General features: G+C 41.7%; 1 protein-coding gene across 20 annotated transcripts in view; it reads right to left on the minus strand.

Moving 5' to 3' along the window:
* Window positions 1-22,559, minus strand: part of PPP2R2B (protein phosphatase 2 regulatory subunit Bbeta) — a 440,017-nt gene that overhangs the window by 186,136 nt on the left and 231,322 nt on the right. The window contains exon 1 of one of the 20 annotated variants that reach the window (XM_025447694.2): window positions 5,486-5,522. The exons of the other annotated variants lie outside the window; for them this stretch is intronic. Coding sequence (XP_025303479.1) covers window positions 5,486-5,507 — 22 coding nt within the window. The 5' untranslated portion in view covers window positions 5,508-5,522. Of the gene's footprint in view, window positions 1-5,485; window positions 5,523-22,559 lie in introns of those variants that run through there. 20 annotated transcript variants of the gene reach the window in all.

Here is a 22,559-nt window from a genome sequence, read left to right on the forward strand (position 1 = left end):
ACATTACTAGGTCTTAAGGATAACAGGTGGACTGGCAAAGACTCAGAGCTGATGACTGGAACGTAAAGGTAAAATGTAATCACAACACAAGGGCCTTGGCATGCACCATCTCTGGGGGGATGTTCTCAAACACTGGCTCTCCAGGGGGCAGGAAATAATTTAGTCTAGTTAATTGCCCTTCGGGACTGCTCTGTGTATGCATGTAAAACTATGGATTATCCAGTCCCAGATGCAAATGAAAAGGGCACAGTAGGTCACTGGTTTTCCAGAAGACTCTTCTCACTTGAGGTAGAAGTGAGAATGCCAATTAGCCTCATTTCTGTGGAAGGGAACTGGGAGAAGAGAAACACCCAGAGAATTGTGCTTCCGATTGGCTTGCAAATCATAACAACCACCCCAAAATTAAGAAAAGAGAAAAAAGCTCTTTTGCTCTTGGGACCTTAAATGATTAGAAAGAGTTGTTATTTGGCTGATTTTCACACTTCATTAGCATATGCATAATTTAACAAGGGAACATGCTGGGGGCTGGCACGGGTGAGGGCAGCTCTCCATACCCACGGACTAAAAACTGGGGCAGCGGCATTGGGAGTGCTTAATTATGCCAGCAAGGCAACAGAGATGCGCACAAAGTGGGGTGAGCACACGATGGAGTCTTGGAACAGGCACGGACACTCTGATGTCTACTTTTACTCACAAGCACACCTGCTCTGAGACTTGTAAGGCAATCCTGAATGTTCTTCCCAAGGGCAAAGTCATGCATGTTAATCCTCACATTTCACTCCTCTGGCCATCAACACCTTCTATCAGAGAATCACATTTTCTTCTTCAGAAATTTGGCAGGTCAACAAGAATAGAGTTTTATATTATGGTGGTCCCTATCCTATTCCACTTGGCACTGAAGAGAAGAAGGATGTGGAGCAGTGTTTTAGGGGCTAAATAAAACGGATTCTAGGAGAAGGCCCAGATGTTCAAATTTTACCTCTGAATTCCCTGGTTAGATTCACAAGCAGAGAAGCAAGGACAAAATTTATAACCAATCCTGTAATTTAGTTAACATTTAGACTTTCTTTCTTCCACTCAAAATATCCCTTAATTCCCAAGATAAAAATAAAGAAAAGGCTACCTTCGATGAGACTACTCAACTATGCCCGGTCACCTGCCTTTCTGGACTTGTTTCTCTGCTTGTGGCTCTTGGAAGGATACACACTTAACTCAACAGTTGATGGGTGGAATCAGAATGGTAGTTCTACAAAGAAGAGGCAGGGAGTTTTATGATTCTCACACTGTATCTCACAATATCACCTCATTCAATGTCATCTAACTTTAAAATTGTGATCATATCATATTGATCTATCTTGGTCCACTGGTCTATTGTGAGATTATTTACACATCTTTTTCTGCTTCTGATACATTCTCAGCATCAATTTCCCTTTCTTCTGTTAAGAAAATCCTTTTTTTTTTTTTTTTTTCTGAATCCAATCTGCTCTCTGTATGTGTGTGTCTTTAAAGGCTAATTGGCATACTCCGACCCCCTGTCAGCAGTGATTGGGCCAAACACAAAAAAATACTCCAATGTGGACCAATGAGAGTTAGGTTCAGGCTTCTGCTGCTGCACTGAGAAGACTGTAATATATTACTTTCACCCACTTCACACCAACTCCTCACAGCAATCTAAACATGTCAAACATTTTCATACCTCTGTGCTTTTGCAGATGCTATTCCACTTCTTGAATGAATGAAGAAATCCATCAGTTCTTCCATATGTTATTTTGGCTTGAATCCCCAAACCTTATGCTATCATATTTAACTTAATAAGCATGTACTCATTACTGTTATACTAGACTAAGAGCTGTCTCCCCATCAACCATCTTTCTCTTCTAATGCCAACAGTCCCCTGGCTTTCCCCCTTATCACCCTCAAGTCATGTGGGTAGTACCCACCCTTTCCTCAACATCAGAGTTATAGTCCAACTGGCTGAAGTCCACCAGGCAGTCCATCTTACTAAGTATAGGGAATAGACGCAGGGTTGGGCATGGAATCCAAACAAACCAAATCAGAGGAGTCCTTAGGAGTTAAGAGATGTGAAGCCCTGAACTACAGTAGCCAATTTTCTACCATAAATGGAAGAGCCTGCAAATAGCTGCTGGGTCTACAGAAAGTGGAGCCGAGAGACTATCAATTCAGGGCAATCCAGCTGAGCTCTGGATCAAGCTTTAACTGAAGTTAGTATTTTTCTGAACTTTTCATTTGTGTGTGTCAAATTTGTGATGAAGTAAAATTTTAGTAGAAATTTTTAGCCTGGTAACCAAAATATTCCTAACCAGAAGTGTAACAAAAAATGTTAAATAGCATAAGAACCAAGGTAGAATCCTGTGGGAAGTTATAGAGCATGTTCTAAATCAAGTCCAAATTGTTCATGCATTCATCCATTTAACAAATATTTGAACACTTATTATATGCCATGTACTGTTTTTAAGACATTAGAGGTATAGCAACAAACAGAATGCAAATACCTTCTGGAAGCATCAATTCTAGTGGAAAGAGATATTTAATAAAGAATCACAATGATAAGTAAGTAAATATATAGTATTTATTAAAGACTATGAGAAGACAAGAGGTTAAGTCCTATCAGCAGGGTCAAAGGTAGAAGGGAATTCCAATTTCAAATAGCTACTTAATAAAGGCTTCATGGAAAAAGTCCACATTTAGACAAAAGCTTGAAGGAAAGTGGCTCTGCAGGTATGTGCGAGAAGAGCAGTCTATGCAGAAGACTCAGCCCAGCACTAAGGCCTTGAGGTCTGGGGAGTTCAAGCAGCAGCAAGAAGGCTGCTGAGCATAGGAGAAAGCAGCAGGCATGAGGTCAGAGAGAAAACTGAAGGACTAATGATGTATGGCCTTCCAGGCCACTGTAAAGACCCTTTTATGCTGAGTGAGATGGAGAGTCTTGGGAAAACTATGAGCAGAGGAGTGACATGATCTGACCTAAATTTTTACAGGAATTAGTCTGGCTACTGTATAGAGAACAGATCTGGGTGTCAGAGGCAAGGGTGGAAGCAGGAGGCTGTTGCAACAGGTGAATAATGGCTTGGATCAACATGGTAGCTGTGGAAGATCCCAAGAGAGATGGGATTTTGAGCAGAATTTAAAAATAGAGACAACAGGATTTCCTGACACATTATGTGTGGAGTGTGAGTCAACTGTGACTCCAAGGTTTTCAGCCAGGTGGGGGGAAGAAGGACATTGCCCATGCCTAAGAAAGGGACCACAACAGGCAGAAAAGGTTTGTTCAGGAGGTGATCAGGAGTTCAATATGAAAATATTAAGTCTGAGATGTTTTATTAGACATCCAAGTAAAGATTCTCAAGAAGTTGGGTATGTAAGTCTGGATTTCAGGAGAGGACTGGATTAAAAATAGGAATCTGAGAGCTGCCAGCATTCAGGTAGTATTGTAAGCCAGCAAACTGGACAAAATAACAAAGGGAGCAGTTGTAGATGAAAACAACAGATCCTAAGAACCCATTCATTTAATCAACTCATTTCATTCCCAAGATAACCTTATGAAGTCAGTTATTATGGCTACTTTAACTTTACATTTGAGAAAAATCACAGCCTAAAGATGTTAAGATCATACAGCAACCTGGCCAAGAACACACACGCTCTTCTGTATATCAACACTTGGAGTAGGCATGCAAGGACTAAAACCCAAGCAGTCTGGCTCCAGAGTCTATGCTCTTAAATATTACTCAATATTGCTACCAGTTCCCGAGGGGAATTGTTTGTTCAGCTAGCAGACATTTAGGATTAGCAATAAATGGAGGGTGTAGGACCTAAGAGTGGCCCACTAAGCTAAAAGGATTGAGCATCCTGCCTCCAGAGCTAGAACGGGCTGCAAAATGCTGAGACAAAGGGAAGAGTTGAACTTGGGAAACATAAGACCAGCTTTTTCAGTGGTCCTCACACTTAGATTTACTTGGGTGAATCTGAAAAATTGCAGGTTACTAGGCAACCACTGTAGACATAATTCAGTAGATACTGAATGGAGCTTGGGAGTTTTGTATCGACAAGTGTCTCAAGAAATTCTAAACATTTCTTTCTGAGAAACACTATCAGAGGAAGTCTACTTTGGTTCATCTCTGTCCAACAGTTGTCCATCCAAAGGATCGATAAAATTGGACTTTAATTCATCTTCGCTTCGCAGATAAGGCTGAGACAGAAGAAAAAGAGCTGAGCTTGGAAAAATAGTCTGAAGTTCTTCACAAAGATCTTTAGTCTTCCTCTGTTAACCAATAGTCAGTTTCCTACTTGAACTAAAATTGATCTTATTCTTTACTTAATCATGCTAGTAAATGAGACAGTGCCTGAACTTTGTACAGCAAATGGTGAGTTGTTACTAAACACTCGTTAAAAAAAGGTAAGATGTGTGACAAATTTATGCCGTGTATTTGTCATAAGCATTATGACCCATGATTAGTTGTACATCTTCACCCAATGGCAGTTACAATCAAAGTGTAATAGCATTTACCTTCAGGGAGTAAGTGAGTGACTATCCTTTATAAAACACTGCCAAAGCAGAGCTATAAATAAAGCAGGTTGGTGTGAATGCTCACTTCCTTATTACCTCTAGTCAAATACACAAGTACAGAGCTTTTCAGAAATGCACATAACTCCAATAATTCAGCAAGCAGTTGAGTAAGTCTGGAGAAACATGAGGAACATAGCTAATATTTGCTCCCAATTTGGTTGGAATCAAAAGGTAATTGCACGAATGATTTCCCCCAATACCAACTACCATTGCCAAATGTTTGCACATCCTATTGCTTTCTGTTTCTACTCAGGGTTTTGAAAACAGGCCTTACAAATTGTCTCTATTGTGGTGATGTGGCTAATCACCATATTAATATGGTGTGGCTTCACTTTTATTTCAGAACCACTGACTCATCCAATTTATTGGTTTAATTGGGAGGCTATCAAATAGAATTGGACTAATTTATAAAGCAGGAGAACCAAGACAACAAACAGTGATTTCTGTTTCCTGCTCTCCTACTCACATATCTGTGCAAATGAAAATACGGGGGGCAAGAAGGAATAAGTTCTCATTCCCATCCAACCAACTGTCCATCAACAATCCATTTTTTAAACCATGTTGTATTAAACATTTATGCAGTAATATAGTGCAGTGATTAAGATCATGAACTCTTAGCTGCATGGCCAGGAACATAACATCAGTTTCTTCATCTATAACTGGGGCTAGTACAAATATCCATTTTATAAGGAATGTTTAAAAATTAGATGCGATAACACATGGGAATCACTAGCGTAGTGTCTAGCACACATAAATACTAGATCTCTAAATATTAGAGACTATAATTTTTATCTCTGCACCTGCCCATCGGGAAGCACACAGGCTACCCCAACTTCTGCTACTGTGCATTTCACTATGGCACTCAGCTGCCCAGGTTCTGCCTGAGAAGCATCTCCGCTTTACCTCTTTTACTGCGGCCGTTCATTTAGTGGTTGTGCTGCTGACTCACAATGATGGTACACCGATGGATAATAATACCCACATAAAAACGGCACTGCAGTGATCTAACATCTGAAGAGGATTTCAGAAATGCAGTGGCATCATCTTCTTACTAAACTGAGGAATGAAAAAAACAAAGGACATCTTCATGATAGGTCCACACGTGCCGGTGAAGTGGGTGGACTCCAGTGCTCTGCTCCCCTGCTTCCAAGTCTGTATGTCACTGTCCCTTAGCCAAGCCATTAAATAATGACAGAGTCATGGAGTAAGTGCAACTTGAAATTATCCACCTGGTCTCACTATGTACAATGCAATTTTCATTAAGGGATAGGTGTGGGCTATTAGGAGAGCCAGTGCTACTTTCCTGGCACCTGACTGCTCTGGTAGCTGCAAATGACAGGGTACTTTTTTCTTTCCAATTCCCTTCATGGAGTGCCCCTTATGTGTCATAGACTGTGCCAAGTGCCTTGGGGGAAAGAGGCAATGAACACAAGGTTCCTGAAGTCAAGATAATGATAACCTATTAGAACACACTACTTTACCAACAAACACCTGGCAAAGGACCTGGCCCTTAACTGACGCTTAATAAAGATTTGTTGATCAAAGGAACAAATATTTCATCTGGGTAGTCCCATCTACAAGCCCAGGGTAGAAAGTGAAACAAATCAAGTCATATTCAGGAAGCCTCTGTTGGTAAAAGGCATTGTCAAAAGGCATTCTTTGTCTTTCAGTTTCTAAGCCTGGCCAAGAAGCACAAGCTTTCCCTTAGGCCATGGATTCTCAACAAGTACACTCACCCTGCACTTGCTGCATTCACCAAGGTCTACTCTAGCCTTCTGCGACTAGATGGAGAACTGTTGGGGATGGGATCAGTGTGACTTCACCAACCTGTGCCCCTCTCCCAGAGGAACCTCACCTTTCAAGGTGGAAGTCGGAAATCAGCTCCTGTGAACATCTTCAGACTTAATTGTCTGTTAGCTCTCGACACCCCTGCTATGTTCTTGTAGCATGGAGACCATGCACCATGATCCACACAGTAACAGGTATTGTTCCATTGCAATCAAAAGCATAAAAGGTTCTCCGGTACAACCTACCAGCTATTATTTATAGTATGAAAACAATCATGCTTCAAAGGGTTTCGAGGCACTCAAGAACTTAAGGATGCACCATCTGTGGATTCTTGTCATCACAGAAAGCAAATAATTGCTTTTTAAAAAATCCATGCCACTATTGCTAATTTTTTCATTTCCACAAGCTACCTCACTAACCACCTCTGGGTATTTACACAGTTTATCTAATTATGCAATGGTTGTGAGCGTACTGAGCCCCATACGTTAGGTCTGTGTATACAGAATCCACCCTTCTAATTTTTAATATTAGTTCTCTTGCTTTGTTTCTTTTTTGTACTTTTAGCAGGAGAACAATGACACCCATCTTTCTGGCCTCCAGAGGGATTAATGTTTTAAGAGCTGTAAAGCTGAGAGACACTGCCTCCATGCTGAGTGTGATATCACAGGATATATTTGTACCGGCATGCTTAAAGCGACCTGGCTGCTGGGCATTTCCCACTACGGGCTGCTACTGTCATCAGATGGTATTTATTGAACACACAGGCCATGTCTTATGAGCTCCAAATTAATGGGTGACTCCTGAGAACCTAATTTTAAAACATTATCCCCATCTTTGTTATCCATATTTGTTTGTTTCAGAGCCTGACACTTTAATTGGCACCGAGGACTCCAATGCATGACTGCAATTTTCCTTTTGAAAGCTCAGAGAGCTGCTGCCTCAAGATGCCTGGGGTGGCTCTTAGAGTTCGGAGGGTAGTGGGAGCCCCTCCGCCACAAGCACCAGGACATGCCGTGGATCCAGAAGAGAACCAGCCCTGCTCTCGGCTGCAGACCAGGAATCAGACAAACAAGCCATCAGTCTCTGGGGGAGCCTCCTTTTCTGGTCGCTCCACCCTCCAGGGGCACTACTCTGATTTTGTCTCCTTCTGGGGAGCTTTCTGCTTTGATCCTCCAGATTTCTGTAGGGGCTTGGGGTGTCTGGTTTCAATCCTCCGATGGGCTTTTACCCTCCAATCCTTTTTGATTCCCTCAGAAGATGAACTGGCCCATTCCTGGTCTCTGCCAGCCCACCTGCCTTCACTGTTGCCTTGTTCCACTTCTGTTTTTCATCTTCCACTGAGACTTCATCCTTCTCTGACCGCAGTACATCACTGGGGAGATATGTTATACTTCTCGAAACCCCTGCTTTCCCCACTTTCCCACAGAAAGCCTTCCTCTAGTTTCCCCTAGTCACTAGTTTCTCTTACCCATAACTTCCATGGCCCTCGATTTGGACCTTCCCTCCAACACATTCCGTGCTGATTCATCCAACGAGCTCCTTACAGACAGATGTCTGCAAAGATCAATCTTTACAGGCCACACACACTCAACAGAGCACTGAGCTGAGGGCAGGTGCTTAGGAAATATTCTTGAGCAAGTGGATGCTTTAAATCATGTACGTACTTAAGAAAGTAAGTTCCAGTGAGGTTAAAATCAACACCTAACATAATCGAACCATGGGCTGGTACTAAGCACAAAAACAATTTTAAAAAATGACAACAGCAAAAATGAGTATTTATTTGGCAATGAACAACATGCCAGGCATGTGGCTAGGTGCTTTGCTTGGGTTTTCCTTGAACTTGCTCAACTTTATGGAGTAGGTGTTAATATTATAGATGGAGAATTGCAGCTTCTTTCATGAACTTCCTCTAGGGCGTATGGCCAGTGATGGGCTGATCTGGGATTCGGGTCCCTGTCTTGATCCCAGAGTTTATTCTCATAGCCACTTTACCACACCATCTTCCTTTTCCTCGTGGGCCCATTAAGAAAGATCCATTCAGGCTTAACCAGGTTGACTTTGAGACTTTATAAAACCTTATATGTAAGGATAGGTGATGGACACACTGAATTCTCAGAGGTGACTTTTTAATTTCCACTGGGACTGTTTGCCGATTCCCATTCCATGGCAGACAGAACAAAGCCATTGCTAAACAAAGTTGACCTGTTCTCTAGTTCTTAGGTGGAATAAGAATTTCTTCACTGAACAAGGAGGGGGTCAATCTACATTATTAGGACAAATCTTCTTCCCTGGCTATCTACATTTCTCCTGGTCTTTGTCTTCAGAGGTTAACCCTCCCAGGCCAATTTAAATATGAACACAGTAAAAAAATTTAATGAAGAGTGAGGGTGGGGTAGCGGAGAGCACAGAGAGAAAGTAAGAGAAAGTGAGAAATTTGGGGCAATGCTGGCAGGCAGTTCTGTTCACTTTTGTTAAATTCCAGGGCTACCAGCGTCCAAAGTCAGTAAGACAAGGGTGAAGCCAATTGGGATTTCTCACCTGCAGGCTGCTTGAGGCCCTACAGGTCACATACCTGAAATACATGGTTTTGCAAGGCTGGGTTACAGTTACTCTCCCATGCTGCAGAATGGCACAGGGCCAAGCGAGCCTGGAATAACACGTGCCCACTTTTCAGTCTTGGGTTAAAAATGCTATAACCCACAAGAACAGAGGGGAACAAAAGAGATCGGGAAGAATGGGAAGAAAGCATGAATCCCAGACAGAGGAGATTACCATCAAAAGCTTAAAAAAAAATCTGCCAAAGCCATATAGCTTCCTGCTAATGACTGTGACTGTAATTTCTGCATATTTTAACAGATGTTCTGTTTATAAAACTGCAACCGGATTTAGGGGTTATGAATAAAGCCAGGAGGCCCCGGAGATGTTTCTTTGTATGATTAACTGACCACAGGCCATTTGTTTTACAACAAAGATGCTCAATGATCCATAGTCCATGATTTATACCAGCCCATGTATACTAATGGCTGATGTCTCCATGGTACTTCTCATTAGCATCTGAAGGGGGATTGGAGGAAAACAGATTATGGGAATAGCTCCCCATTGCTCTAACATGATAGTTCATTAGTGGGTGTGGAATCGATCCGAAAGAAAACTAAGATAATCATAAGCCAAAATTTGAATTATAAATTATAACAATTAAGGAATCCAATTCAATGACAAAAGAAAGAATATGGCTTTTCATATCCCTAGCTGTAGCTGGTAAACCAGGAATGAAAGGATCTTTTTTCTTTCAAATAAAAGACAAATCACATTAAAATTCCAATAATAATAAACATCATAATAGTGCTGACTTGTATCGATCACTTAACTACACATCAGGCATCTGCTGGGTGATTTACATAAATTATCCCACTTCACTCTCACATTACATATTAAGAGGATCCCCATGGACTGGAACCAGAAAAACATTGTGGGCCACTGGCTACTTTTTCCATTTCTCATGACCCCTCTACTTTGCTCTTGTGTGTTCTCTGAAGCTCTACCAAATGCACTCGTGTGCTTATTCACATTTACTACTGCCTGAGTCATAGCCTGACTTGACCTCCTGGCTACATTTCATCCTAAACTCTCAAAGCCAAATACTTTGGTGGTATTTTTTAGTCTAAATTCCCAAAAGAAAGAATCTGATATTCTTAGCTAGCTCAATTGGGGGGGGGGGGGGGATGGGAGGGTACTAGGCCACATCAGAGATCATAAGCCAGGTTACTGATTGGCTGCCTTTTTGTCAGTCTTTTCCCTCCAGTCCAACCAGCTATGGTGGGACCAGGTGGGGATGACACAGGGCACAGAATAGGACCCTTCTTCGAACACTCTGAGTGGAGATGGGAACAGGCTAGATTCCTTTTGATGGGGAGATCACCATTGATAAGTCAAGTTCCGCCGGAAGATGGTGAGGAAAGGCACAGGCTGTGAGATCAGGCTGCCTGCCTCTGCTTCGTGGTAGATGCAGGACCTCGGGCAGTTATGAAGGAAGACTGAATTTTATTCACTCATCCATAAAATGGGACTATTATAATTGATATGGTTGTTATGAGAAGGAAAGGGGTACACAGGTGCTTAGCACAATGCCTGGTACATGTAGAATCCACATTTCATCAATACTAGCTGTTATAATGCTTGGACCATATTTCATGAATAACAAGTTATAATTGCAGTAATTTCTCTGAAGATAAACCCAAATTCAAGGACCAGTTGGGTGTTCCAAGTGGCCCCACTTAACTGTGCTGGAACAAAAGGGAGGAGCAGCTGTGTGTGTCCATCATTCACATCAACTCAGTAATTTTGCTGTTATTGTTAACAAACCAAAGCTGGTTCCTCAACTGATTCTTAACTCTTGAGGTCCTTTGTGTTTAACAGAAGTCAGGGGTGTCTCAGACCTTCCTGAATGACCTTCACAAATGCCCAGTGGTTACTGGGGCTTCAGGAGGAACAAGTGGCTCTGAGGAATTCACAACAAATTCCAAGCCCCCTGTTTGTGCCTCTCTTTCTCCCATCCAGGGGCCCAGCTCCCAAGACTGTTTTCCCTCTTTTTCTCTGGAATGCATCAGATCCTTCCATTTGAAATGTCTGGGTCAGTACCCAACATCTGGCAGAGCTACCCCCAAATTTGTTGGATAATTAAATTCTACCCAAGAACTCAATAGGGGGTGGCAAATGAATACCTGAGGGTACTGCTTGGCCCTGAAGTTTCATTTGAGTGCAAATTATCACTATTTGTGGGTATTCCTGAGGACAAAAGAATTAGTAAGTGCTCCTGGAACATCATCTCATTCCATCTGTTGCCAAAGTTCACAGTAAGTACCAAATCCAAGGGAGGATAATGAATTATGTGAAAATGAACTTGTGCTTGGAATTTCAATATCCCCAGGTGATGCAAATAGGCACATTTGAACTTGCTCTGAAAAATCCCAAGCTTTGGGACCTGAACATATGGTCCAAGTTATTTAGCCAGATGAGACATGGGATTTCCTGTAAGTAGGGTTTTGTCCACATGTTGGTAAACAGTTGTCCCTTGTCTTGAACATTCCGTCATGGTGGGGGTGGGACAAGAATGTATCAAGGTCTTTCAGCAAAGGGCAACTTAGAAAAAAGAGAGACCAAACCTTCATGTTATGCCCCAAGGCTCAGAATACAGCACCAGTTATGCAAGTACTTTGAACCCAAAGGACTTCTGGGGAATTGGAAGGAGTCTAACTTGGCTATTAGAATCAAGCCTCAGATAAATTTCACTTCTGTCTTCACTATCAAGATTAATAAGATGCTCAAGGAGCTAAAGCCAAAGCCATGAGGTTATGTTCAAGCCATAGAAGGTAGGATACACAGAGAAAGTAGGAATGAAAGTTGCTTATGGGTTGCTTTTTCCATATGATGTAAATGCTACTTCTCCCTCAGAAACCTGTTTACTCCATAGAATACATGCCTGGCATTGTTGATCCTTCTAAATGCTTTACAGCTATTATTACTTAGCCTGAATTAGAGCACTTTAAAGCATTTATGGGGAGACTAAATCCCCAGGCAATTTGTGATGCAAAATTTTCCTACATTGTGTATTTGTCAGTGCTGTATAAAACCCACCATTAGAATGACGCAAGCCCAAGCAAATGCCTTGTGTGGGAGAATGCTCCAAGATAGTGCTGGGTATTATCAGCCACATTTGTTAACTTTAGTACAATTTAGACACTTTTCAAGATAAAGGTCATTAATATTTCAACACATCATTAAATTTAAATTCAAAAGTGAGAACTGTTATAAGTGAGAATCCAACCAGTTGTAATTAGGCATTTAATAAAAATTCTCTGTGTGAAAAGAAATACTTACTGGATAGTGGGGGGGGGGGAACCACAATAGAATGAATTTTGAAAAATGTTATATTCTAGCTAAGTCACATGGCTTAATTTGAGCCATTAACAAATCTAGCAAATTAAGTTTCTCAAAACCCAAAGATGTATGTAGCTCCTAAAAACGTATGGAAATCTTAACCCAGTCAGCCTAGGGTAATGATAAAGAATATGAATGACAGTGTTAGGTACGCTTGTGTTTAAGTGTGCCACTTATATACTATGTGATCTTTGGCAAGTTATTTTGACTAAGTTTTCTCATCTGCAGAGTGGGGGCAAAAGTAGGGCCTATCTCATAAACTTGTTATAAGGATAAAATAGTGATAATCACAGCTAACATTTATGGAACACTTACTATGTGCCAGGTATTATTCTAAACATCTTAAGATTTTTTTGTTGTTGTTGAATTCCTCCAAAGAAATAAACATTATCTCTTTTTAATGATGAAGAAAATGAGGCTTACTCAAGATCATGAACTTGAACCAGGTATCATGACAAGCACCTGTCACACAGGAACTGGAACCCAGGCCCATCTAGGCACCAAGTTGATTCTGGTGCCTGCCTTGTCCCTCTCCATCTCTACTCCTGACCCACTGCCTTTTCAACTGACTACCTTATCTGTTCCAATGGAAACACATGGACTTGCCAGTAAATATTTGCCAAGTGAATATGAATGAGCCTTCAAATGTTGTTTCTGTTCAGAAGCAATGAGAAGTCCCTTGGTTTGAGCTGTGAGGGAGATTGTGGACGTTTTGAAATTATTTATGAACTGGACACAAAGCTCTTCAAGTTGGAACAAAAAGGGCTGACTGAATAATTGTCAAACACATGCTAATGACCTCGATAATAAACCAAAGCAATGAGATTGAAGAAAAGCATCATGTTTAGTGGTTCACACTCTGTGCTGGGCAACAGACAAGAAATGAGGCTGAGTAGAGACAAGGCAACCTTCTGGGGGTTTTGCATCTGAGAGTGAAGCGAAGCATTCTGACACTTTGATTCCAGGGGGGTGCAACTTCTCAAGCTCCAAGAGGTGCTTTGGCCCTCAGAAAGTCGGCTGTTGGACCCCAAGATGGTAGCATAAACAAGAGCAATTCTGCACTCACAAGCTATGGGGGTCAGATTTTATGTGCCAGGGAAAAGATTAACTTTATTGCATTGAGAAGGACTTAATTGCAGACAGCAATTAACCAAATGATTAGGTCAACAGAATGCAGGTCAAACTGTGCTCAGAAATATCTATAGCTCTTCTGACATGGAAGGTTGAAGACTGGGAAGCCATTTGGGGACCTCAAGTCACGTAGGCACGACCATCTGCAGACCTTCCCAGAGATCACAGATGCACCCTTTCCTTTACCCAGCAAGGATAGCATGCTGACTCGAGGAATGTTTTGCACCCCTATTCTTGGAACTGGAGAAATCCAATAAAACAGCTGGGATCCTTAAATGCTGTTTTTAAAATTGGGGGAAAAATCTTGCCTGCTTTTCTTTCTCTAATTGCAGCAAAAATCAATGGTTTTGCAAACTCAGAGCAGAGAGATCTTCCCCATTGACCTAAGAAGATATTTGGGCAGAAGATGGAGTTTTGGCACTAGCCAGAGGTCTCCTACTCAGTCAGAGCTGTATTGCTATCAACCTTTGGAAGGAGCTCACAGATATAAAAGTGGAACAGGGTAAGCCAGATATGCCTAGAGCACAAACTATATGTTAGGAGGAAAATGGATTGGTTTGAAAGTATTTTTTTTATTATTTAAGGGCTACCTTACTGGCTTGCAAAGCATACTAAGCAACTGAGATTACACATAAGGATTGTCTCCAAGGGAAAGCTGTATTTGCCAGCAACTCCAAGCTGGGGAACCCAAAATGTGTAGCTCCATCTGTGACCTCGACCTGATAGTCAGAGGCTACAAATTCATTTAATTTTCAGCAACTCAACGGGTCTGAATTCCTAGTTCTTGACATTTATCTCTTAGAATCCCAATCACTTGATGGCAAAGACCCAGAAAACTGCCTGACCCTAATCATGGCCACTGAGGCCGATAAAGAAATAACATCGGGGGTAAAAATAAAGTGCAATCTTTCACAATTCTCTGGGAGGCTTGCAGGGGCCATTCCACTTGTCTTAACAAAACATTTGGTGAAGGATAATAATAAGTGATAATATGAACTGAGTGTACCACTGAACATATGGGAAAGTGAGGAGGTAAGTTTATGTGTATGTCTGTGTTACAAATGTGCACATATGTATACATGACCACACATGTGTGTACACACACATCTCTCTTTATCTGGGGTCACCCAGAGCCAGTAACAGAGACCATCACTGCCCTAAGTTTCAATCCCTTCCCACCAAGTTGTTTTAAGAAACCTTGCAGTTCATGCCTACCAAGGAAACTTTCCCTCTTCTCTCAGACTTTGGTCCTTCATTTCCACCTTTCCTAGATGGGGCTGCCACTCATTTGAGGTTCTCAAGGAATAAAATATTGAACTCCAGGGAATGGCTTATGCACAGGCTTTACGCACAATGATAACTGCTCAGCTTGTAATAAATGCTCTAGAATCCTGTGTTTGTGACATAGAAAAGAGAAAGAAGAGACCCCTGACTTTTTGTTTCCTGAGTGGGATCCTAAATGCAGACTGTCCCCCAAATCCCTGCAAAGACACACCCAGGCTGGAGCTTCCTCAAGATGGAGCAGGGAAGCCCTGGTGTATATAGGAATCATGAGATCAGAATGGGCCCATCTGAGCATTAGCCCCAGCTTCACTAGCACTCACTAAAAGCAGCAGGGTGGGCAAAAGGAGTCATCGTCACCATTCCATTGGCTGTCAAATGGAAGTACTGTAGGAAGTGTCATAGAGAAGGGCATTTTACAAACTGCTGAGTGCCATGTAATAATGCAAGAGGCTGCAGCTGCCCAGGGAAGCAGAGAAGTGCACATGACACTGAAGCAGGTAACATGGGAGGCTCCTTTCAGCCTTGGTTCTACTTCTAATGGTCCTGTGACCCTGAAGCCTCCCCTTCTGGGTCTCCAAGTCCTCTTCAGAAAAAAAAAGGTATTGGTCTTATACTTTAGACTCCAGGTGCTCAGCAACCTTCACACTCTGAGTATGGACCTTTGGTCAGCAGCCTCTGCAAGTCCTGGTGGCCTGGAGAAATGCCACACCTTGGGCCCCACCCCAATCCACTGAATCAGAACCTACATCTCCTGAGACACCCAGGTGATCTGTTTGCACACTAATGCTTGAGGATCACTGGTCTTCAAAGTCCTTTCTGGCTTTATCATTCTACAGTTCGATTACAAATGGTCCAGAGTCTTGCAGTTTCATAGAACATCCATTTATTAAGACTGCAAAACTTGCTATTCATGGCTGAGGAAGCATGGTGTTTGCTGTTTATAAATTCACTTTTGCTTTATCAAATGTCTGGTCAGCTCTCTCTGCCAATCCTCTACCTCTCTGATCACAAAGCTCATCAACACTACTATCCAGATGTGTGTCATATTAATATTAAAAGATACTATACCAAATTTGCTGAGACCTAAATTGTGCCAGACATACAGAATTGGGTGTGTGCATATAGTATTAAGTATGCCATTTAAGACATAAGGCAGCCCTGGGAAGTAGGTCCTATTTTTATCTCCATTCTACCAGTAAAGAAATATGAATCTTGGAGAAATTAAGTAACTTGTTCAAGATCACACAGCAGGAATTTGGCTGAACTGAGATTTGAACTCACATCTCACGCCCATGTGCAGCCACCACAGGACATGTCCTGCCCAGCTATTTGGTTACAACTCCCAAGGAACCTTCTTCTAGGTGTTCCCATTCTACCCTTGTGTCTTGCACATGATTCCTGCTAGTCTTCCTCCAATCATACGGTATTTTAGAGCTGTGCTATCTAATGTGATAACCAAGAGCCAAGAGCCACATATGGCTATTCAAATTTAAATTAAACTAAAGATCCATTCCTCATTGCACTAGGAACATTTCAAGCACTTAGTAGTTGGGGCACGTGGGTAGCTCAGTCAGTTGAGCATTCGACTCTTGATATGATATCAGAGTCATGAGCCTGAGCCCTGTGTTGGGCTCCATGCTCAGTGGGGAGTCTGCTTGAGATTCTCCCTCTCCCTCTGTACCCCCACCAGCTCTCACATAATCGCTCTCTCAAAGAAATAAATCTTTAAAAGAAAGTGCTTAGTAGTCACATGTGCTTAGTGGCTACCATGTTAGATAACACAGATATAAATTATTTCAGTCATCATAGCCAGTTTTATTGGATGGTGTTGTTTTAGAAAATCAAATGGATGAAAATCATTACTCCATCATTGGCCTTGTCCATTATTTTACTACTTCTCAGGGCTGAACACTCTTAAGTACATGTTCAGAAAAATCATTCAGTATCCCTTCCCTAAGAGGTAAGAGGCTCTCTGGGGAAGAACTGAAAGATCTTGTATATCCAACAAGATGAGAGCCCTAAAACTTGACCCTGATTTCAAGTTCAAAGACCATGTCCACAGAGGAGAAGGGAGGAGTTGGTGTTCACTGCCAGCCTTGCAACCTTGGCCTTTATGATTCATTGCGACAACTACTCATTTCTGTCAGGGGGAAAAAAAGTCCAATCAGACAGAGTTTTATTTCTTCCCTGAAATAAAATAGACCTGACTGGCCAAGGTATCTCCAGGGATATCCACGATAGGGTCTTAAATTACCCAGTAACACTTCTAGTCAATCCCACTTCCATGTTGGAGTCTGCAATCAACATTTATCTCTATTGGACAGACCATCTGCAGGTTTCTAATACCACTTTTATTATTACCTTGTAAATGTAAAATCCTCGAGGCAGAAATGCCAGCTGCTAACACAAGAGTATGTATGAGCACCCACTTCTCCAGTGATGAATGTCCTGGGTCCTTGAGTCTCAGAGAAAAATATACCAAAGATTTTCCCAGAAATTGTGTCTTATATGGATCCAACATCAGGGAGCTTTTGGGTCAGTTCTCTCTAGTGATCCTACTGACACAGAACGACCTTCCTTTCTCTGACATATATAAAGCCTTCTACTGGGATTGTCACTCTTTCTGTTTTAGAAATTGAAGCAAATAATGGGGACAGAAACTTTTACCAAATGCTCACAAACAGAACAGTTTCTCTGCCAGGTATTAATAAATAGTAATAGCTATTATTTATTGAGATCCTTGTTTTCACCTCTCTACTAATTTAGCAAATGTTTATCATGTGCCTAATTTGTGCCAGACATGTGCTATGATCCATTAGGCCCCTAAAAGAATAGTTCAGAGTCTCACAGAACTCCCAACATAGTGAAGGAGCTAGACAATTAATCTAGAAAGCACCCAAATTAAATGTATAGTGACAAATTTTAATAATGGCTGGGGAGTAGAGAAAGTTCTATGGTAGAAATTAACAGGAGAGACTTTATTTAGATATAGTGGTCAGAGAAGACCTTCTCTGAGAAGGTGGCCGATCAGGTAAAACCTGAAGGATAAAGCAGGCAGCCAGTGTGGGCAGAGTTTGTGACCTAGGACAGGGAGATGAGGCCAGCAGGTGGCCAGAGGCCAGACACTGCAGAGTCAGACTAATAAGCAAAGAGTGCTACATTTTCTACTAAGAACAAGGGGAAGTAACTGGAAGGTTTGAAGCAGCAGGATGACATGTGCTTTTGGTTTTAAAAAGATCATTCTAGTTGAGGGGTGAAGAATGGATTGGGGTCAGGGGTGGGACAGAGAGTAGAAGGACAGTGACTGGGTAGAGGCTGTGTTCTAGTCCAGGTGGAAGAGGAAGGTGGTTCGACTTACACCATTTTATAGTATAGGGACAGAAAGAAATGGAGGAATTTACAAGATATTTTGGGGGAGTACAGAAAAGACTTGCCAGTCATCCTGTTGCATGGGGTGAGTAAAAGTTTGGACTCAAAGAGGACTCCCAAGTGTAGGTGTGAACAACCAGTAGGCAGTGGTACCTTTTACCAGCACTGAGTTGGATGCTTTGTATTATTTGCAAGCCTGATGATTAATGTTGCAAAAGTTTGTGTTAACATCTCCCTTTACAAATGGGAAAAGTCATAGGGAATTGTGAACACTGAAGCCAGTATTTGAACCTTTAGCTGCTCTGCAAACCTCAGGAGTACCTTTCCCTTTGACTTCATTGCCTCCCTCTACTATTTCCCAGTTGCTGGCTTCAAATCCCCACAGCCGCTATCTCTGTGTTGGTCCATATTAAGTGTTGTCCTTGCCTCAATTCTCTGCTCAAAACCTTTCTTCCGTATGGAAACCTCTGTCCCCTACCTCTAACTCTACCTGGCTAGCATTACTCCCCCAAATCTTAGACATGCCTTCCTTATTCCTGCCTTTGCTCCCCCAATGAGCATCAGACTTTATAGCAATTAGTTATCTAATTGTTTGATTTCCCCACTGGACTGTAAGCTCTATGAATGCAGGACATACCTGTAATGTTCATCACTGCCCTGCTAAGGCCTGCCACAATTCCTGAAATTATCCAGTGGTAATTCAGCAAACCTTTACTAAATGAATTCCTAGTCACTGGTGAAGCTGAGAGGAGGACTCATCCAATTTATGAGTCACTCAAAGAATCGGGAGCCTGGATTAGTGTTCCTATCAGCCTGCTGAGGGGAACCGGGACTTAGAAGATCTGGGTTAAATTTAGGCTTTTATTACTAAATAGTTAGTTCTGTAATGTGTGGAAGGTCTCATTACCCCTTGGACCTTACTTTTCTTGCCACTCAAAGAAAATCAAAACCTGGCTTGGTGATCTCATGGCATGAACAAAAAAATCCAAATATATGTGAAAGAGCATGAAAGGTACTAAAAGTATATGTATTTATGAATGGTGCCCCATTTGTTAGCACATCAACATAACATCATTCCCTGTTAGCATGTCCCAGAGGTAAAGATTCTAGAGTCCGGCAGACCTAAGGAGACTGGTTCTAATATTTAGCTAGTTATGTTTGGGTTAGTCATCTTCTCTGAAATAAATTAATGTGGATAATAGCACTAACTTCATGGGGCTCTTCTGAGCGTTATATAAACTCTAGTATATGGCCATGTATGTGGGTGTATGTATATAACAAATAGTATACAGATGGAGCAGTGTCTTGTGTACAGGAAGCACCTAATAAATCTTAGCCTTTTTATCATTTAAAAAAAAACCCACCCTTTATACAAACACAACCCACATACCAACTCAAACTCTACATCACAAATTTTGGGTTTAGGGGTGCCTGGATGGCTTAGTCGGTTGAGCATCCAACTCCATTTGGGCTCAGGTTGTCATCTCAGGGTTGTGGAACCCAGGTCCTCAAGAGGCTCATGCTGAGTATGGAGTCTGCTTATCCTTCTCCCTCTGTTCCTCCCCCCACTCATGCTCTCTTGTTCTCTCTCTCTCTCCCTATCTCTAAAAGAAAGAAAGAAAGGATATCTTTAAAAGATTTTTGGGGTTAAACTACTTGCTAATATTATTTTGAAAATATCACTGAGGATAAATATAATGTCATACTCAACCTCAGGAGCAGCTTCTTCAAGTCCAGTTTTCCTAAGAAACTATCTAGCTTTGTCCTTAGGAATATGTCATTCCAAAAACAAGATGCTTCTTTAGGGATGTAGCCTTTAAGCATGGCTGCCACTTGACATCAGCATGTAGCTCTGTTCAGTGGGGACAAATTCAAATGAGTGCTAGCAGCTGCCTGAATCCTTAGTGAGTTGAAACACAGGCCATATGGGGAGATAATTTTTTAAAACCTCTTTTTAAAAAAAATTTATTTATTTATTTGAGAGAGAGCAAGAGCGTGAGTGGGGAGGGGCAGAGGGAGAAGGAGTAGGCTCTCCATTGGGCAGGGAGCCTGATATGGGGCTCCATCCCAGAACCCTCCCTGAGCCAAAGGCAAATGCTTAACTGACTGAACCACCCAGGTTCCCCAATTTTTTTTTTAACTTCTAAGCATCAGCAAAGCACTTCCTTTTAAAACTTCACCTTCTAATCCTCAGTCTTTCACTTTCCATGCTCTGCTCTGTTGCTACTCTGGTTATTAGAAAATCTGTGGCCTCACTGTATTTGGCTCCCAAATATTGACTAACTGAAAGACGAGGGGCCTTGCTTAAGGAGCAAGAATAAATAGTGGGACAAAGGGAGCCTTGATGGATGGCAGGAAAAGTGGAATCCAGGATTAGGTGAGGAGAGAAATGGAGAGAACATTAGGGAAGAGTCCTGGCAACATCTCAAGAGTTTAGATGGGACAAGAGTAGAGAGAACACCACAATCAGGAGAAGGCAGGAAGAGGGCAACAGACTGTGGTGGTTAAAGCCCCGGGCTCCAGCACTTGCTAAGCAAGGACTCTCTGAACTTCAGGCTACTCATCTACAAAATGGAGAGCATCAGGAGGATGGATGAAAACAGTGTCTAGTATTAAAGATGCATTCAAGAAATGCTTGCTTTCAAAAGATTATGGGCAACAGAATGGAGTTAAAACATCCCCCATGTGAAATATATACCAAAGGGAGACAACTAAAAGGAACTCGACATTCTTCTGGCCCTTTCCTCATTTTTTGGATGATGTTAGCTTTCTAATTTACCAAGTTTTGCAAATGCTGCTTGCTTTGTGTATTCTTCTCTACATGGAATCCAAGGATGATCCATTTATACTACTTCTCCTGCAGAGCCAGAATCTCCTCTAGAGCACCCCCAACAAATGTGCCATCTGGCTCTGCCTGCACTAGTCTGCTGGGGGTGCAGGGGGAAGGGCAGGGCCTCCAGGAAGGTCTCTTTCCCTTGAGAACCTGGTTATGAAAGCTCTTCTCAGCAAGTCAAAGTACACCTTGCTGTTAGTAGCAACAACTATTCTTAATTAGACCTTCTGGAGTTGAAACCCTGTATTTCTCTTCCAGTGAAGTCATGGAACACCACTCCTCCTCTCTGCACGTTCTCACTGCAGGCTTCTTCTGGGCAGAGATGCTGTCAGGTTCACAGTCATCTAGAGCGTCTCTCACAATGCCCAGCACACAAAGGTGCGCAATAAACATCTGAATGAAAGACAGGTAGTCACACCCACAAAGGATTTAAAGATCAACTACTAGGAGTGGTAATTTCAGCTGCCTTCAGGAGCCCAGGCAGGTAAATTAACTAGGGAGGGGTGTGGGTTGTGGCTAATTGAGGAGTGGACGTGCTACCTAAAGGCATTTGGATTCAAATTGTTTTTAGAAGAGTCCAGTAGCAGTACAAATCCATTTACAGTTGAGTTGTTCCTTGAGTCACTAGAGTTTGTGACTGCATTTTGCACCCCCCCCTTCCCACCTTCATCATCTCAGTTAAAAATGTGAATGTTGTCAGTGACTTCCTTTACAAATGCTAACTTTCTGCATCCCCAAGGATGAGCAGGCAAGACCTTCAAACTTAATTATTTGAAAATTCATTATCTTCCCCTGAAAGCTACTTCCTCACAATTTTTACCCAATTGTCCCTTTGAGGTTGGCAAAAACAAATTGAATGAGTTTTGTTTAATTTTCCTGCAAATATTTGAAGATATTTACCATCCTCTCTAACCCTACTAAATCTTCACCAGATTAAAGTTCTTTCAGCTGCTCCTTATGTCAAGATTAAGAAACTCCCACCATTCTGGCCATTCGGCTGTTTCCTCTTCAAAGTGGAGTACCACACAAGTATGTAAATGTTATTAACAATAGTGGGAAATTTTGGCAAAGATCCAAATATACAAAAGGAAATTGGTAATTTTTGATATGTTTCCTAATATGGATGGTTTATGCATCTCTTAAAATCATGCTGAAAAGCAAAGACCTATGTTCATATTAGAATGAGTCACATTACAATACTTTGCATACATCATGATCCTATTTTCATTTAAACTACTTAAAACTAATCTATGTAAGATGGCAAATGAGAATGGGAACTAATATTGTCCAAAATAGACTTCTATAATCAGGAATAAAAACACACGTTTGTTTTTTTTAATGTGGTTTTCAGGTATTAAAAACTGCAGATTGCAGATAATTTAACATGGAAGAGTCTGAGATGGCCCTCCTTTGACCCAGGTCTGGTTCTAAAAATCAGTCTTCAATGGATAGACAGTTTCTAAAATCTTTATGATTAGTCCCTATTCTTCCTCCCCCAGCTTGGAATGGTCAGATGTGCTGTTGAGGGGGGAGGGGTTGTTGCTGAGCATATTTGGAAAAAAAAACCTCTCAGGTGATTTTGATGCATACCGCTGGTTAAGAATCAAACCAGACACTAGATTTCTGTTAATGCAG

This window comes from Canis lupus, chromosome 2 (genome assembly GCF_003254725.2).
Source record: "Canis lupus dingo isolate Sandy chromosome 2, ASM325472v2, whole genome shotgun sequence".
Taxonomy (NCBI): Eukaryota; Metazoa; Chordata; class Mammalia; order Carnivora; family Canidae; genus Canis; species Canis lupus.